Source organism: Engystomops pustulosus, chromosome 3 (genome assembly GCF_040894005.1).
Source record: "Engystomops pustulosus chromosome 3, aEngPut4.maternal, whole genome shotgun sequence".
NCBI classification, from domain to species: domain Eukaryota; kingdom Metazoa; phylum Chordata; class Amphibia; order Anura; family Leptodactylidae; genus Engystomops; species Engystomops pustulosus.
In genome coordinates, this window is record NC_092413.1 from 183,746,772 (window position 1) to 183,761,009 (window position 14,238).

Here is a 14,238-nt window from a genome sequence, read left to right on the forward strand (position 1 = left end):
GCATCAGACAGGCCTCACAGGACAAAGTGATGATAGAAGCACTACAGGGAGATGGAGCACGAGGACAGATAATACACTGAATACTCACCGGAGGATCCAATACCATTAGCTGAGACATTAGTGACAGGTATAGAGAATAAGGGAGATATTAACATGTATGCAAAAAAGATCATGTGACAGTGTATGCATGCTGCGGGCTGGAAGACATCACAGGGAAAGCCAAGTCCTCAGAATACAGACACAGGCAGGACTGAAGGGGGCTATGGTGTACCCATATACAAGAGTGTAGGGATGTGCATTGCACTGATCTGTACAACTTCCTCCCTTCCTGCTTTGAACTACTGAACCATCAATTGGTCTTCAATTAAAACCCTTATTTTTTTTGCATTGGGTTTTGGAATCTCCCACCTGTCTCCCATTGTTCTCTTTTCTCCATATTTTTTCCTTTTTCACCAAATTTCTTCCATAGTGCGGTTTATACTACACTCACCGGCCACTTTATTAGGTACACCATGCTAGTAACGGGTTGGACCCCCTTTTGCCTTCAGAACTGCCTCATTTCTTCGTGGCATAGATTCAACAAGGTGCTGGAAGCATTCCTCAGTCCATATTGACATGATGGCATCACACAGTTGCCGCAGATTTGTCGGCTGCACATCCATGATGCGAATATCCCGTTCCACCACATCCCAAAGATGCTCTATTGGATTGAGATCTGGTGACTGTGGAGGCCATTTGAGTACAGTGAACTCATTGTCATGTTCAAGAAACCAGTCTGAGATGATTCCAGCTTTATGACATGGCGCATTATCCTGCTGAAAGTAGCCATCAGATGTTGGGTACATTGTGGTCATAAAGGGATGGACATGGTCAGCAACAATACTCAGGTAGGCTGTGGCGTTGCAACGATGCTCAATTGGTACCAAGGGGCCCAAAGAGTGCCAAGATAATATTCCCCACACCATGACACCACCACCACCAGCCTGAACCGTTGATACAAGGCAGGATGGATCCATGCTTTCATGTTGTTGACGCCAAATTCTGACCCTACCATCCGAATGTCGCAGCAGAAATCGAGACTCATCAGACCAGGCAACGTTTTTCCAGTCTTCTACTGTCCAATTTCAATGAGCTTGTGTAAATTGTAGCCTCAGTTTCCTGTTCTTAGCTGAAAGGAGTGGCACCCGGTGTGGTCTTCTGCTGCTGTAGCCCATCTGCCTCAAAGTTCGACGTACTGCGTTCAGAGATGCTCTTCTGCCTACCTTGGTTGTAACGGGTGGCGATTTGAGTCACTGTTGCCTTTCTATCAGCTTGAACCAGTCTGCCCATTCTCCTCTGACCTCTGGCATCAACAAGGCATTTCCGCCCACAGAACTGCCGCTCACTGGATGTTTTTTCTTTTTCGGACCATTCTCTGTAAACCCTAAAGATGCTTGTGCGTGAAAATCCCAGTAGATCAGCAGTTTCTGAAATACTCAGACCAGCCCTTCTGGCACCAACAACCATGCCACGTTCAAAGGCACTCAAATCACCTTTCTTCCCCATACTGATGCTCGGTTTGAACTGCAGGAGATTGTCTTGACCATGTCTACATGCCTAAATGCACTGAGTTGCCGCCATGTGATTGCCTGATTAGAAATTAAGTGTAACGAGCAGTTGGACAGGTGTACCTAATAAAGTGGCCGGTGAGTGTATATTGATGCATTTACAAAGTTATGCATCTTCTTTTGGCGGATGGGAATTTGCATTACTTTCGGATGATATTTATATTCCTGCAACTACTTTTGTAACTACAAAAGGTGGTCCCTGACTTAAAGCCACCAGACTTACAGACGGCCCCTAGTTACAAACGGGCCTCTCTGCCCACTGTTTCCTCTGGTGAAGCTCTTTGGATGCTGGTGGTTTACTGTACCTTAGCCTCAGGCTGCAACGGTCAACATAACAGTTATGAAAGGTGTCTGTAATGAAGCTTTATTGTTTATTCTTGTTCCCATGAATTCCCAAAATTAAGAAATCCTATTGTCACAGAGACGAAAAAAATACTTTGCTTGGAGTTACACTTCTAAATTACACCAATTCCGACTTACATACAAATTCAACCTATAGACCCTATCTTCTTCGTAACCCAGGGACTGCCTGTACTACAATTTCTACTTACAGCTTACACAAAGTGAGCTTCTATGGTATAATTCTGCATCTTATTATATTTTGATGTTAAAAACCAATAAACTGGGATAAAGAAATTATCTTCTCATTTGAAGATGTCAGAGAATAGCAGCAATCTGAGGAATCTGTAAATTGTCCCAAGCACGTCATAGCTACTTGCAGATTTTGTCACTGAGAATCACATTTCAGTCCTTAAGGCACCAGTGACAGCAATAGTTTCTAGTGTAAGAATTGTGGATACCAGTATCATGTGGAAATGGCACAAACTGCTTTTGAAGGTGCAGAAATTAAGAGAATGATTTCTACTTACCAGCATACCATGCAGTGGTAGCCGTCCATGAACACGAAACTGGTTGGTGCAGCTCAGGCCCTTCCGTGTGTAGAGCAGCATATCTGAGAACTGATATATATATAACATTTACCACCAGGATGAAGGATTGTAAACCAAGCACACTGGCATATTGGTGTGTGTCCCCTCTGGAAGGATCCGCTCTTCCTTAAGCTTCCTATGCTCTTGTTTTTAAGAAAAAATAGCTTTAAAATTATGCAAATGAGCCTCATAGGTCATAGGAAGCTAAAAGACAAGCAGATCCGGGCCGAGGGGGCACACACCAGCATGTAAGTGTGCTCGGTTTATAGTCCTTGATCCTGATGGTAGATGTCCTTTAAGTGCGGGTAACAAATCAAGGCTTAGCAATGAACGACTGCTTTGAGTTACTATAGCCAATTGTAATAATGGGGTTATGATATAACTAGAGAGTCATGTCTGTCCATAGGCCCTGTCTAGTATTGTACCTACTCCTCTGTACCCTGTACAGAAGATCCACAGATATTGGCTCTACATGCAACATCTGTGGACTGACACACTTAATATACACAGTATCTTTCTGAACGGCTTCAACATACTAGGTAGAACATGCGTTGCTGCAGACCACTCTTGGTTAGCTTGTATAGGCATCCCTCTCGAATAAATTCCTATAGAAGAGATACAACATAATGTTATGATATACAGTAAAATGTAATCTTTACAAATGGGTAATAAATGGTGTCCTATGCTGCAAATGATTATCACAACCATTATCTGGATTCTTACCCGCCCTGGTGATGAAAGATGTTCTCCTCCTAGTAGGTCTCTCTCTAACTGGTCCAGTAGCTGCAGGTTCTGTAGGTGTAGCAGGCGGTGCCGGAGCCGGGAGCTCACAGCACTGGCTTCTCCTAAGGCTCCTGTATAAGCACATTATCATATGAGGTCTTGTAGTGATTAAAGGGACTGAAGGAATGTGTCATGGTAGTATAATGGAATATAAACTGTACAGAGAGAAATGAGAATCTCAGACAAATAAATCTATCAAAGAATTCAATGAACAGACGTTAATCTTTTCCTTAACATCTGTGGATGTGTTGGTCTTACTTTGGCAGTTGTTATAGTCATGGTGTGAAGGCGGATAGTGGCGGCATAATCTCTCCAACAATTTCTCATACTGCAGGGGGCGCTGCAGAGGCTTCAGCAAAAGGCCGCTGAGGGGCAAGTAACACATTCTCTGCTGTTCAAACTCCTGCAGCAAAGTGTCCAGTTCCTGCTTCCCTGGACATCTCCTCTGCATTTCCAGAAATACTTCTTCGAGCTTATGCAGCGATGGGAGCAGAGCCTGTAGGAAACAGAAGCGGAGACACAACAAATACTGACCAGCAGAAAACCACTGCAGGTTTGGCCAACTATCTAATGTGTATGGGGGGATAAGGATCAGAATTACACTGTCCAATGTTGTGCATCAGGGACTTTAAATACATGAATCTTGTAAATTGCTAAAACTTTATCACATAGTATCAGCATTACAATGATGTCAAAGTGTTAGTACAACCTTACCCTTAAGGCAGTCATATTCCGAAGCATGAAGTCTCCAAGAATTTGCATGTCTTTAGTACGTGCAGATCGCCCTTCCCTGAAAGTACACATTTTACAAGACTTCATATCGCAGGATGAAAATAGATCTACAGTAAGATCCACATATGGCCCAAAGTGCAGAAATTTATAATCACAGATTTGAATACGTTTAATATGGGAGGTTAATACATCTGTAAAGTAGCCAGTATTCAAATACCCATATTGTAAAGCGCTACGGAATTTGATGGCGCTATATAAATAATTATTATCATATGGTAGACAGTCATTACATAACGAATAGGTTCCTACCAAAGATTTAGGACATCCTCGAGCTGCTGCAAAAACTCCTGGTGAAATAGGCGTAAGGGCTCCATGCAAGAGAACAGAGGCTTCATCTGCTGCTGAATCGAATCCTGTAGCTCGCCCCCTTTACTGAGCGCCTTCTCCAGCCTCTACATAAAGATGCATAGTATATCATAAAGATTACAAGATTTTGGTGACTATGGTAAGGCTGCAGTTCGTTTTGGTGTCGATTATGAAGTTAATATTTACCATAACCCAGAGAATACCAGATAGGACCATCATTTGGGGCAGAACGTGTTACTTAGATTAAGGGGTATTGTTTTTTTTTAACCATTCTACAGCTTGGTTTAATAGTAAATGATGTTTCATCAGTCTCATAGGGTGAGCTGAATGCCTGCACAACCCTCATAACATTTGTCAAAGGGTCAAGGGACTTTATTTCTCATAATCTCAAACATATCCCCAACTCATGGATGGGGATCAGATGTGTTGCACCTGCTCCTCCTTTCAACAGAATGAGATGGAACTCACTTTGCCATGACTGTTGTGATTCCCAATGGTAGGACCGTTAGGCCTTGTTCACATTTGTAAACATGACGTGGAGGGGCTTGATCCGAAAACGCATGTGTTCTGATCAAGTCCCTCCATGCTGCATTTGAAGCGCAACGTGAAATGCAACCCTACTAATCTTGCGAATAGTTTCAACCCTACCAGACTGGAATCCTCACATACTTCCTCTAGAGTCAGATTGTGACCATTGTGTGTTATGCGGTTATTAACCCAAGGGCTTCTCTCATAGGAGACAAGCACAAAACAACAAGATGGATGAGTGGGGAGTAGGAGCTTAAGCTTACCACAGTTATGACCTCAATGTCCTTCAGATGAGACGTCTCCGTGCTGAGAATTTCCTTGGTGATATAATAGGCCTCATCCATCTGCGGTCCAGAAAAAAATTATATATCACTACCAATAATATGTGCATTTTATCTGTGATGCAATGAACAAAATGCAATATGCATACACCCTGGGAGAGGTCAGCTGCTTGTTCCTAAAATTATAAACAGATTTCTGATATCAAGTGCAAAAGCATCTGTAAGCTACTGTATTTCCCTAGCAAAGCAAATAGCCTCAAAAATATATTCCTATCCGAAGACAGCGGAGTCAATGAAATTACAGACTAAGGGCAGCTGTACGTGTGCAGCCCGTGGGAACAGACCCATGTACTGGACAGATCCCACAAAAATATGATGCAAGGACTCCCTGTCTGCAGGCAGAAGCACTGTAATAATTAATGTAGATTCATTTATGATGCAAGAACTTCTGTTCGGACACTGTTTTGGGACTGCGCGATCAGAACAGAATTTGGGTTAGACGGCTTTCACAGTAATGGTAGCATACGGGCCTCATGCATTTCAATGTGCACTAGGTCAATCCATTTTTAGGGACGTATTGCCCACCGTGAGACATACCGTGAAAAAAGGCAGAGCTTGCTGACCCTCACTCTCTCCAGCGGCTGTATGCACGCCCTGCATACATTTGTGTGAAATAAAGGCACACAGAACCATGCGCTGTCTGGATTTCCTGGACCAACCACAGTGCAGAGGATTGGGTTCAAACATCGTAGTGATAGGATTTCCAGAGTCCTGTGTTTATATAATGCATTCTGCACCAATTGTGTTCTACCATTCATTAGATTTATCCTACACATGCTGTACATTCAATTAAAGGGAGCTGCAGCTTGAGACTGGTAGTTCTTTCCTATTACGCGCTAATCAGCATTCCAGATTATGAATACATCCAAGATCAGCTTTTTGCTATGGAAGATCTTTAATGTAATAAAATCGCTTTATATCCCACCAATTTCTTTCTAAATAAGATTCTTCTTGATTGTATTACAATGAGTGTTATACAATTGGTCAATCCTTAGAATGGGCCTACTATGAAGTTTTAAAGGGTTCTACTCTCAGCATCTACAAGATGCCCCCTCTGTTTACCAGGCAAAGCCCAGGATATATGAAACAGAGCCCCTGTACATGCTAGATCTATTTTTCTGATGTGCCCCCACCTTGTCAGAAGTTTCCTCCACATCATCAGCCCTGGCACTGCCACTGTCACTTAAGGCTGGGCTCATCAGTGGAGATCTATCAGGGTGGGAAGTAGAGGAGGGCAGATGGAGCGTTACTGGAGACAAGTGACAACCTGCAGAGAAATAAAATGTATTAGCAGAACCAGTTTTGTAGGAAGGAGTATTGGTACGACAAAAAGGAAGCATCAACTTTTTGTAAAAGCTGGTTAAGACAAATTTGAAAGAAAGTTTTAAAAAAGACCCCATTGGTAGAAGGAAACTAAAAGTGCATATATTGCTTCAGGGGAATATGCACTAGAAACTCTGGTGATATATAGGTTATGATATTCCAATGTAGGGAATTCCATGTAAAAGACAGAGTAAATCCTTACAAGACTCATAGGAAAGACAGCTAAAACTCTTTAACTGATCCACTGCAGAATATTGAGCCAGAAGGGGCTTCCCAAATGAGAAGATAAAGGAATAAAGGATCTTGTTTCTGGGGACACACACCAGCGGTCTAAGTGTGCTTGGTGTACTATACTGCATACATGGGGTAGATTTCAACCACAAGGATGAAGTATTGTAAACCAAGCACACTGACATAAGAGTATGGGTCTACTTTGGCAGGATCTGCTTTTCTTTTAGCTTCTTATGTTCTGGTTTTTGCAAAAAATGGCTTTTAAAATTATGCATATAATTCATAGGTGAGCCTGGAGGCGCTTGGGTTTATTTGCCTAATTAAAAAACCTTTTTTTTTTTATTAAACACAAGGGCATAGGAAGCTTAAAGTTGTTGTCCTTTTTCAGCAAATGATTAATATGGTCTGTGTAAGAATAAGTTAAACAATTTTCCAATATACATTCTGTATCAATTCCTCACTCTCTTCGAGATCTCTGCTTGCTGTCCTGCTATAGAAAACTTCTAATGTTTACCTCCAGCTCTCTGTGATACTAACGAGTCATGCACCTGTGTGACCATGGTCAGATTTCTGTCCACTGGAAGTAAACATAGAAGCTTTCTATAGAATGACAACCAGCAGAGATCTAGAAAACCGTGAGGAATTGATACAGAAAGCATACTGTAAAATTGTATAACGTTTCCTTACACAAACCATATCAATTATTTGCTGAAAGTGGACAACCCCTTAAAGGGGTTATCCGGGTTTTAAAAATTTCTTATGGCCGGGCTGGGGAGGGCTAGTTAAACATAATAAACATGTACTTACCTCGTCCGGGGCCGCTGATGTCCCGCGCCGTGGTCCCTTTGATCCGTGCCCCTGTTTGTTTACAGGGGCACGGAAGCCGCGCACAGGGAGCTTCCGGTCCGCGATGTGGCCGGCACCTCCCATCCGTCCCTATCTCTCAGCGTTGTAAGCGCTGGGAGATGGTGTCGCATGGGAGCATCCGGCCGGCCGGAAGCTCTGTGTGCACTTGCAATGAAACCGGCGCACAGAGAAGACCGGCTGCGGCGCGGGACATGTTTATTGTGTTTAAATAGCCCTCCCCAGCCCGACCATAAGAAATTTTTTAAACCCGGATAACCCCTTTAAAAGAAGAGCAGATCCTGCCAGAGTGAGGGCACACCAGTATGTCAGTGTGATTGGTTTAAAATCCTTCATCCTGGTGGTAGATGTCCTTTAAAATTACAGATCAATCCCTGAAACTGCACTACTGAGAGATTGTCTTGATACATTACTCTCTTTTAATACATAAATGGTCTCAAACAAACAGCAGCCACTTCAGGGGAAATGCATGGCAAGACAGGGAAGACATGGCTTACATAGGTAATTACAGCTGATGGCCAGAGAAGCCGGACCAGCCACAATCTGCCTTTGTAAAAATGTCCAGCTCAATCCAGCCTTTGTAAATTTTGCCAAAACTATACAAATAAATGCTTGAAGGGTACAGCTTCCTTTTTACCAAGTTTATGTTTCACGAAAATAAGTTCATGAACAGATAAAATGTGATAATATTAGTGAATAATACACAATGAGAGATTAATCAAATGATTATAAAAAACATTCAAACAGGAAAGACCATGCAGAAGAATACTAAACCCAACCGGAAAAGTAAAACCAAGGAAAACCCAAGACCAACAGAAAGAGCAGAAAGAGCCAACAGAAACAACATGGAAGAGACAGATGGTAAGGACGATGACCAAAGTGAGGAGTAGATCACATCAAGCGGAGAGGAAACATGCCACTTCTAACTTTATAGGTTACCATCCATTGGTTGGACCATCTTCAGATGATACAGGACTTTTTCTCTTCAATTCACATTCACTGTTTCTTTCAAGGTCTCCATGTGGCATGAAGAAAACCAGGACACCAATTAAATCAGAACTATTGATAAAGATATGAGAGGATCCGCTTCTTCAGATGTGCCTCTCATGGTGCCGTCTTCACGCTTCGAGTTAAAGGTTAGTTTGCTTCAATATTCACAAGATCTTCTGTACTAGATTCACAATTAGCCAAATCTAGTACAAGTCTAAGTGCTCTGTATAAATTGAGAGGGTTATGAGGCTCTGGAACAGGCACAGCTCTGCGCATTGTTTAGTGGCCTTTAACAGTACTGCAACTTTTACCTATTGACTAAGCAAATGGTCATCAATATTAATGTCCAGGATCCATCTTGGAAAATGTAAGCGAAAGATTCAGCCATGTTCATGTTTCAAAAAAACTTTTGTCCTAGACTATAGGCCAGAGGCACAAGTGTGGTAGGTTTGTGAATCACGGACCATGCCCGGGCCAGATCTCACGAACCAACCATAACGCAGAGGAACGGACTCCGGGCATCATATTGATACCATAAGAGGAGTCACTTCTTCTCTGTGATGATGCTTCATGATGCTATTTTAGAAAGGATTTATGATGCATGGAGTCCTGTCCTATACACACTATGGTCAGTCCGTGATATACGCCCCTGGTCGTGTGTCTTTTGCCTTGGCCGACTTTTTATTTTTTTTAATTTGTGCAAAAGCAGAGTTCAGATCTCCTTAAAAACTGAATGTCCTCCATCTCTGTACAACTATGGAATGACAATAATTGAAGGAACTTCAAGCCAAAATTATTTTGTGGGAAATATTTTTAAATAAACATATTTTAGAAATTTTTGTAAGTAAACCTAATTCTCAATTCCTCACATACCGTGTCCTACACAATGCTCAGGTTTCAGCCATAGATTACCAATAGGACAATGACTTATTATTCACATCACATCACCAGTGAATGCTGCAGACTTGCAAGAATACTAATTATTTTGCAGCATAAAAAAGCAGCTTGATAGCCAGACTTCCACAGTTTCTGCCCTATGTGCCATCAGCCACAACATAGAGGTGCCACCATTTTTTAATTAAAATTAGACTCCAAGCATTAAAAGGAGACAAAACATCTTAAAATGGGGATGTCTTGCTCCCCTGAAATCTGAATGAAAAAAAAAACTAACCAAACTATAACTCATCTTTCACATTCCCTCCATTCTAGTGTGGGAATCCCCATCATTGCCGAATTCAGTCCTAGCTGGACTGGAAGTGGTGGCATTTTGTTCCTCGTCAGCCAATTATAGCTACATTGGTGACCCGTTTTGTATGGGAAATGACCGATTCACTTCAGTATGGACGAGGCATTTGTGTACAGTTCAATGCAGATGGCAGTGATTGGTTTTCAGCTGCAAACCCAGAAGAAAAGGCTGCATTTAGGAGAATACCCCCTCAAAACTTTGACTAAATCAGTAGTCTAGTGTGTGTAAATGAAGAATAACAATATTTGAGGTATTTTTGTGACTTGTAATAATCATTTTCTAACAGCTCTTCTCTTAGCAGTCCCCATTTACAAATGTGATGTTATACTTCATGCTGCTATGAGTTACTGCTCCCCCTCCCTCCTCCATAGAGCTTCCATGTAATAAGACACCTCATTGAACTTCTATACGTCTTACTAGCAAGACAAAATTCAGCAGAGGTTTCAGTGGAAAAGCATCAGGAAGAGAGGCAGCATAACTATGTAGATAAAGAGGCAATTTTCTTTGATAGTTCAATTGTACTATTCATTTTTTGCAAGACGAGTTGAAATGTTGCCGACCATTAACTCGTTGGAAGTGGAACAACACTGTAAGTGATGGAATTTTTTTGCTAAAATAACTGTGTATTAAATAAAAATCTGAAGGCATGTTGAGGGAAAGTAGGGTTTATATATATACTGTGTAAATTAGGAGTCCTGGGTATTTGGGGAAATGCTAAAATGTAAAGCTTTAAAAAAACAAAAAAACCCAAAAAGGACATCTTTTCAATTCAATGTTATGGCCCCGATTTCATGGACCAAACACAGTACGGGGCTCGGAGTTTTGCATATATTAAACATGGTGTCCCTTCTTCCCTGCAATACAGCACAGTTGTTCAGCTGGGAAGCAGGGATTCATTATATATGTAATTTAAAAAAAAAAAAAAAAACAACATCAAGAATTCAATCACATAAAAATGTAAAAAAGGAGAGCTCCAGCACTCCTAGTTTTATTGCAGATACATTTGGTATTAAACAGGTTAACAAAATCTGATAAAAAAACAAAAAGAGTTGCATGTGTAGTAAACGCCCCCTTTCCTGCGGGTATATTGGCACCTTTTATCATTGAATGTACAGACAGAAAAAAGGGAAAAAAAAACATAATAATTCCAAGGCACAACAGAAAATATAAGAGGACTGGCAAATCTCTAACCATCATACCCGACTCCGAGCAACTCAGAAATCACATAGTAGCAGGCTTAAATCAAATGGCTTCCAAACAGGTCTTATGTCACATGGAAACTGCTGTAGATAATTCACGTTTGTTCAATGATTTGGTTATATAAAGCCTCTATGTAGAGGAGCTCCAGACAGATCCAAAGGCCACAGGAGATATAATAGAACTCTGATTAAACTCAACATAAATATAGATTAAAATTATACTATTAAATACATTATTAGTGTTATCACAACCTCTCCAGCATACACCATGGCCATGTTATAGGACGGTGTATGGGTGGGTGCTTGTTATAGCACTTCATTCCTCTATGATGTAATTCCGTAACGTTTTTGGGATGTCTATTTCTCTCACCTAATCCAAGACTCACCAAAGTATTAAAAGTGAAATTCTTCCCTACAATTTTGTAGACAAGTACGCGGAGGGGTGACATATGAAATTTCTTCATATGTGTGCCATCTTCTCTAGCGGAGGTTTTCTAGAACCAGTTAGAAGGTAAAGCAACTATATTGAGGGTCAACCGGACCTAATATTTTTCTCTTCGCACTCCACATTATACCACCGAGGAACAGGAGCATCTTCATATCAGTGTATGGCAAAGGGACCAAAAGACCAAATAGGTTAGTGGTTATAAAAAAATTACTTGTTCCAAAGCGGCTTTCAGGTGACGATGTCAAAGAAGCAACCTTGTGAGCTACTAGTGGTCTAACAAGGATAAAGGCCCACCACATGAAACATGAACATTGCTGGTTGTAGGATCCATCTTTTCTATTGCTTACGTTTGGATCGTGCCGTTTAGAGTTTGAGATGGCTCTGAATAGAGTTAGTAAGTAAATTAGCAGAGGTGGGAAGTGTTGTTAATTTACAAGGAAGGTGTGAGAAAAATATCATGCTGAATTAGTGACAAGGTGTAAAGCAACGCTTTGCTAATGTGGGAACTAATAAACTCATGTGTGAACGAGGTGTAAATTTGAGAAAAATTCTAATCTGTCTCGAGTTTAAAAAAACAAAACAAAACAAAAAAAAAGCTGGGGTGATTCATGTGAGTCAGTTAAGTATAAAAACTATAATTTCATAATTTGAGATCATTTCATAGAACCGTCTTGGAGAGTCCCTCAGTCTTTCCAGACAGAACGTTTAGTTACCACAGTGACCATAAATGAGGTAAGAAGGCCCAGTTTTACAATACTGACCGCTGTTCTAGTCCATTCCTTGAGGGAATTTAGTGAAACTACATCAGCCTGAAAATTAAAGGCTGAAGGAACAATCTAATACTCTTCTGTACAGTCTACTCTCATAGACAAGTGCTGGTGACGCATGATCCATTTCATTCTTTGTGTTCAGACATCCGGAGTATCCTTCTTATCCTGCAGTCCAAACTGATTAAAATTGGTATAATTTGTCAGTGGATTGCTGAAAAATAAGTTCATATCGATTGGAGTCTCCTCTTCTGAGTCCCAAGAGTCATCGTCGGAGCTGCTCGAGTCCTCAGTGGTTGTAGCTGGGTAGCTGAGCTGTTCTAGCTGGTCCAGAATATCCCCAAATTGAAAAGCTGAACTGGATTCTGAGCGCACAGAGCAGGCGGGAAAATTTATCATTGAGCTGGCGGTAGAGTGGTTAGCAGATCGAGAAAATGAAGGAATTCCATTGAGGTTTGTAAGGGAGCTGCTTTCAGAGCGATGGTGAAGTAGCGAGCCACTTTCAGAGCGGTGATGGAGAAGGGACCCATTTTCTGATGGGCTCAAAAGACTCTGCATGAAACTTGCCTGAGCTTTCATTTCCAATAACTCACTCGCATCTGTGGGCCTCGAGTTGCCATTGAAATCCCTCTCATCCACCACATCATCCAGAAAATACTCATCTGGTGGGAGATCATCATGATCAGGAGGCTCTGCCCTCCCCCCAAAAGTGTACAACTCTGCTCCACCACTAAAAGAGATGTCAGCGGGGTCATCATCTATGAACTCTTCAGTCAAAAGAAGCGAATCAGAAACCCCTGACACCCACAATCTGCCATCCTCCCCCTGCTGGCCATTTTTAGTATCCAGGATTTCTCCTGGGTCCCGTTTGATCTGAAAGGAGGGGTTGGGGTTAGGGGAAACACCTTGTAATGGTGAGTGAACTGAAGGTCCTACATTCTCCGCAGCTCCTCTGCCAGGTTCCCCTTGCCACTGAGATGTTATGATGTTCTCTTTTCTAGTTGTGCTTTTGCTTAGGGGTGAGGCGGGAGGGTTAAAAAAAGAATGAGGGGATAGGATAAGGGAGGAAGGTGAAGCGGAAGTCTTCAAACTCTCAGCGAAAGGGTTGATCTGCAGGAAGATAGAAACCAGCAATGTTACAACACATTAAAAAAAACTGTCCACTGTACTCATTGTATTAAATTATTTACAAATAAAAGTGTAAACCAGGAGAAAATCAGTAACTAATATTATGAAAACTGGAGGCAGTATGGGTGCGGAGCAGGTATGTGCACTAAGCAGCAATAGCGAAGGGTAGAAAAGATTCTCTATATGTTCCACCATTCAAAGGAGCGGGCGATGGAGCAAGACAGTCACAGCGTACATTAGCATATATTATTATATGGTAAGCAACAAAGCAGGCATAGAGAAACTAAAGGACTCTAAGATGACAGCACATAGGAAAGTCACAAGCAAGAGGAACAGCAAAGCAAGAGGCACCCAGTGCTGTTTACCTACACGCACCTGCATTGGAGAGTCAGGGATCGCAGTGCAAGGGGACACTCTGGGTTTGCTGTGTCTCCTGCAGGACAGAGAGCAAGGCAGTCAGGAGAAACCCACTGACACCAAAGCCCAATTGTTAACACACAAGCGGGTACTACATATACAAGCAATGTAAAGAGACTTCACACAGGAGATCACAGCGTTTCAGAGACAGGGGTTACACCCTACACACATTACTCTTGCATCTGCTGTCATTGTGTTCATATTCTGGCACTGCAATCCAACTGAACACTAGGGGGAGCTGTGTGTTGCACCATTCATGCATTAAAACATGGGCCGTTTATGGGCAGCAAACAGGGGCCGGGATCCCTTGTTTGAGGCCTGTCTCAGCACCGCTCAGCC

The 14,238-nt window shown here is 41.9% G+C and overlaps 1 protein-coding gene across 6 annotated transcripts in view; it reads right to left on the reverse strand.

The window, feature by feature from the left end:
* The window catches only part of FARP2 (FERM, ARH/RhoGEF and pleckstrin domain protein 2), a 51,062-nt gene that overhangs the window by 5,721 nt on the left and 31,103 nt on the right, over positions 1 to 14,238 (reverse strand). For 4 of the 6 annotated variants that reach the window (XR_011854316.1, XM_072143197.1, XM_072143196.1 and 1 more), the window contains exons 12-22: positions 13,858 to 13,915; positions 13,260 to 13,464; positions 6,420 to 6,553; positions 5,209 to 5,289; positions 4,361 to 4,503; positions 4,034 to 4,109; positions 3,578 to 3,815; positions 3,260 to 3,390; positions 3,073 to 3,141; positions 2,477 to 2,566; positions 89 to 109 (exon numbers count right to left, since the gene is read on the reverse strand). Coding sequence is in view for 4 of the 6 variants with exons in the window: in XM_072143197.1 (XP_071999298.1) it covers positions 89 to 109; positions 2,477 to 2,566; positions 3,073 to 3,141; positions 3,260 to 3,390; positions 3,578 to 3,815; positions 4,034 to 4,109; positions 4,361 to 4,503; positions 5,209 to 5,289; positions 6,420 to 6,553; positions 13,260 to 13,464; positions 13,858 to 13,915 (1,246 nt within the window). In the remaining 2 variants the exon portion in view is untranslated. The remainder of the gene's footprint in view (positions 1 to 88; positions 110 to 2,476; positions 2,567 to 3,072; positions 3,142 to 3,259; positions 3,391 to 3,577; positions 3,816 to 4,033; positions 4,110 to 4,360; positions 4,504 to 5,208; positions 5,290 to 6,419; positions 6,554 to 13,259; positions 13,465 to 13,857; positions 13,916 to 14,238) is intronic. The other 2 variants (XR_011854317.1, XM_072143199.1) reach the window with 1 other exon arrangement.